This window comes from Neopelma chrysocephalum, unplaced genomic scaffold (genome assembly GCF_003984885.1).
Source record: "Neopelma chrysocephalum unplaced genomic scaffold, ASM398488v2 Primary Assembly neopelma1_198, whole genome shotgun sequence".
NCBI lineage: Eukaryota > Metazoa > Chordata > Aves > Passeriformes > Pipridae > Neopelma > Neopelma chrysocephalum.
The window spans coordinates 467033-471778 of NW_020897860.1; the positions used below are offsets into that span (position 1 = coordinate 467033).

General features: G+C 49.5%; 1 protein-coding gene across 1 annotated transcript in view; it reads left to right on the forward strand.

The window, feature by feature from the left end:
• The window catches only part of SLC4A5 (solute carrier family 4 member 5), a 38192-nt gene that overhangs the window by 7319 nt on the left and 26127 nt on the right, over window positions 1-4746 (forward strand). The window contains exons 4-5 of the mRNA XM_027702839.1: window positions 1634-1794; window positions 2005-2160. Of these exons, the coding sequence (XP_027558640.1) occupies window positions 1634-1794; window positions 2005-2160 (317 nt within the window). The remainder of the gene's footprint in view (window positions 1-1633; window positions 1795-2004; window positions 2161-4746) is intronic.

Consider the following 4746-nt stretch of genomic DNA (forward strand, 5'->3'; position numbering starts at 1 on the left):
GGGATTGAGATGGAGGTTTCCAAATTCCTCCTGGGAGGGTGGAGGTTTCTCAAATCCCGATTTCCGCTCCCCGATGAGGAACTTCTTTAACCACAGGAGAGCAGCTCCATGGTGGGAACAGCAGGTGGGAGCAGCTCTAAATCCACAATAAATGGAAAAAACCTGGCAATCCAAGGCCTGTGCCCAGCAGGGAGATGGGATTTTGCCGTAGCCTTGGCGAAAGTGTCACGGGATGTTGATCCTGGGAAAAAGGCGCCGCTGGAAACGTGCCCTGAGTCCTGCACTCCGACCTGAGCTGCCACCCTGTCTGCTCCCTAATGACCCACTTTCCTCAGGAAAACGGGGCAAAAAAGAAAGGAAAAGTGGCCTAATCGGCTTTGGGCTCCACGGGTGCCGCGGCGGGAAGCTTGAATTGCCTCCCCACCAAAGCAGCGTCGTTGCAAGGGCTGGAGAAAGGGTTTCTCCAAAGAATTGGGATGGGAAGCTTTGGAACGACGAGAACTAGGCTTAAATATTATAATTCTGGGAATATTTGGGGGTTTGTCCCTGACACAGACCATTCCTAGCATTCCCGGGTAATATTTTGGGAGTTCAGGAAACCTCCCAAGTCTCCCCAGAGCGATTTGAGGAGGGGGAAATCTGAGGGGTTGAGTTCACTGATGGGGCTGAGAGGTTTGTCTTCACTCCACAGTCATGGAATCAGCACTTTGGGTGGTGGTATTATTGGATTTCTCCATCCCCATCCTGAATAACTCTTGGTATTTTGTCTTTGGAGCAGCATTTTGATGCAGCTGATCCAGCCCAGGGCTCTCCCCACCCTTCTCCTGCAGCATTCCTGGGCCAGCAGCTATTTCCCAAAACTCTTCTCCTCCCACATCCTCTCTGTCTGTGCCCTCTGGGGCAGCAGGAGCCAAAATCCCAGTTGTACCAGTTCAAATTTGTAAGGTTAAGCTCCGTGAAGGCTAATCCTGGAAGTCTCCTGGAAAGGAAAAGCAGCTTTCTTCCCCAAATCGATGTCACGCCAAGAGCTGCCCTTCCAGGAGTCTGAGCCCTGTCCCCAGGGAGTTGGGAGAAATCAGCCACCATTCCCAAATTTGCTCTGAAGCCTTTGGTTTGTAAAATAAAGGAACAGAGGTGGAAGGGCTGATTTCCAGTGGTTGATTTCAAGGGTTTGCAAACCCTCTCGTCTCCCACCATGAGAATGAAGGGCCCAGGATGAGGTCAGAGCGTTGCTAAGGAATTAAAAAACCTTGGGAATGCCCTGGTGTTTGCTCTCCTGGGTGCATGGCTGGTCCATGGAGGTGCAGGTCCTGGCTAAGGCAAGGTCATCTCTGTGGGAAAACCTCCCAAATCTTACAGGAGCGATTTGAGGAGGGGGAAATCCGAGGGATTGAGTTCACTGGTGGGGCTGAGAGGTTTGTCTCCACTCTGCAATCATGGAAGCAGCACTTTGAGTCATGATGTTACGGAATTTCTCAATTCCCATCCTGAATAAGAAGCAAAAATGTTGTGGAATGGATTAATCCAGGCTTGCAAATCCACCTGCAGAAAGGAAACTCCATGGAAAAAGCCATTCTCTTATTCCCTTCTCACCCCCCACTCCCGTTCTGTGCCCATCCCGCTCTCGTTCCAGGTGGATCAAGTTTGAAGAGAAGGTGGAGGAAGGTGGGGAGAGATGGAGCAAACCCCACGTGTCCACGTTGTCCTTGCACAGCCTGTTCGAGCTGCGGACGTGTCTCCAGACGGGAACGGTGCTCCTGGACCTGGATGGCTACTCCTTGCCCCAAATTATAGGTAGGAGCTGGTGGATGTCCCTTCCAAACCACCTTTCGCCCGTGTCCCAAAGTGCTGGGAGTGGATTTAAATATATTTACTGCTCCATAAACCAAGTTATGTGGGAATAAGCAAAGGCAGGAGTTGAGAGCCACCGATTTGCTTCAAGAATTGTTGTCCTGAGCACTCTGGGGGGGTTGCAGTGGGGTAACCCATGGGCCTCCCTTGCAGATGATGTCATTGAGAAGCAGATCGAGGATGGTCTGCTCAAGCCAGAGCTGAGGGAGAAGATCAGCTATGTGCTGCTGAGAAAGCACCGCCACCAAACCAAGAAGCCAATCCACCGGTCCTTGGCCGATATCGGGAAATCCGTCTCCTCCAACACGGGTGAGTCCTTGGGGTCCAACCTGGTTGCACCCTTGAGTCTTGGGGAAGAATTTCTCAGGAGAAGGAAAGGGGGAAACCCAACCATTTGGGACACTCAAGTGTTTACTGTATTGAGAAGGACCCAGAAAGTTCTGCTGCTGGTGGGTGTGAGGGTGAGGGGCCATTGGGAACTGGAAGCTGAGGAGGTGTTTGCTGAAATGGACAAGGTTGTGTGAGGAGAACGTTGTTGTGTGAGGGACAACATCACTGTGTGAGGGACAACATCACTGTGTGAGGGGAAATGTCATCATGAGAGGGACAACATCGTTGGTTGAGAGACAACATCACTGGCTGAGGGACAATGTTGTTGTGTGAGGGACAATGGCACTGCATGAGGGATAACTGTGGTGTGAGAACCATGTCATTGTGTGAAGGGATGTCACTGTGAGAGGGACAATGGCACTGTATGAGGGACAACATCACTGTGAGATGGACAACGTTGTGTAAGGACCAACATCGTTATGTAAGGGACAACATTGTTGTGTGAGGGAAAATATCATCGTGAGAGGGACAACACCATTGTGTGAGGGACAATGGGAGAGCACAATGTCATTGTGTGAGGGACATCATTGTGTGAGGGACAACGTCATCGTGTGAGGGACAACATCTGAGGGACAATATCACTGAGTGAGGGACAATATCTGAGGGACAACATCATTGAGTGAGGGACAACATCATCGTGTGAGGGCAATGGCATTGTGTGAGGGACAATGTCGTTGGTTAAGGGACAATGTTGTTGTGTGAGGGACAATGTTGTTGTGTGAGGGACAATGGCATTGTGTGAGGGACAACATCTGTGTGAGAGACAATGTCACTGTGTGAGGACAATGTCACTGTGTGAGGACAATGTCGTTGTGTGAGGACAATGTCGTTGTGTGAGGACAGTGTCTATGTAAGGACAATGTCATGCTGTGAGGGACAATGTTGTTGTGGAAGGGATGTCATTGTGAGGGGACAACGGCATTGTGTGGGGGACAATGTGTGAGGGACAGTGAGATTGTGTGAGCAGTGTCATTGTGTGAGGGACAACATCTTTTTGTGAGGGAAAATGTCATTGTGAGAGGGACAATGACGTTGTGTGAGGGACAATCCCATTGTGTGAGAGACAATGTCACCGTGTGGGGACAATCCCATTGTGTGAGGGACGACATCATCATGTGAGGACAATCCTACTGTGCAAGGGACAATGTCACCATGTGGGGACAATGCCATTGTGTGAGGGACAACATCATTGTGTGGGGACAATGCCACCATGTGGGGACAATGCCACTGTGTGAGGCACAATGTCACCGTGAGGGGACAATGCCATTGTGTGAGGGACAATGGTGCTGGCGGTCTCTTGGCCAAGGGGTTTTCTGGCACAGCAGCCCACAGACAAATCCAGTCTGCTCGGCGGCTGAACCCGCCTATTTTTGAGCCATTATAAAAGGGGATTTGTTTGCTTTTACGCCTGATTATTTTCTTAGGTTTAAATGGAGGTCACTTGGTGGAGCTCGGGATTTGCCAGGTCTCAGCTGCTCCCCAGGGAGACTGAAACAGCGGCGCCCAAGCTGCACATGGGAGAGGCCATCAATAATATTCCCACCCCGTGGGCATCCCCATGTTTCAGAGCAGCCATCATCCATGTCCAGGACTTCATATTTGAGCCAAGATTTACCCAAAGCCTTCAAAACAGAGCCTGGCTTGGAAATGTTGTGGTTATTCCCTTCCTGAGGTGATGGAACCTCTTTGAGTTTGGAAATGATGGTCATTGGAAGGAGCAGAGGGTTCTTGTGCCAGTGGCAGCTCCGTGATTGATCTTGGAATAAACAAGACCTTGAAAATGGGTCATGCCTAGTGGGATTTCATCATTATTTTTGTTGGGTTTAACAACAAAAAGAGGAGGGATGGTGTAGTTGCAGCTGGTACCTTGAAGAGGTGCAGAGCAGCCTGACACAACTGGTCCAGATGGTTCTCCAAAAGGAAAACACAGTTTTGGGAGTTGAGGAGGTTTCCTGAGAAAATTCTGGGCTTAGCACAGAAAATCCATGGGGGAAGGGAAAGTGCTTGTGTCAAGTAATTCAGCTTAAACATCTGAGATTAACAAATGGGCCTCATCACCAGTTTAGGGAGGAGAAACGTGAGACTTGGTGGTGGCCAATGTAAATATTTTGAAGTGTGAAGTTCATGGCAAAATTCAAGGGCGGGTTTCTTTGAGGAATTATTAGATTAAAAAACCAAATAAAGTTTTGGGTCTTCCTAAGTAACAGAAATTGCATTTCTGGACCTACTGATAGCCAGGTAAAGACTATTGATGGGGCCTGAGGTAGTGCAGGAAGATTTGGGGAGCAGGAAGATTTGGGGTATTTTCCTCAACATTCCCTGATTGCCAACGAGAAAATTCCTACAGGTGGGATAAAAGTGCAAATGAGAGTAGGAGGGAAAATCAAATTTTTGGTGTCTTGGTGCCAGAAGGGTCATGTCTGTGTTGATGTTCAACCTGGTCTCTGGCCTTCAACACCACCCAACCTTCTCCATGGCTCCTTTAACAGCTCCTTTCTCCCAGCC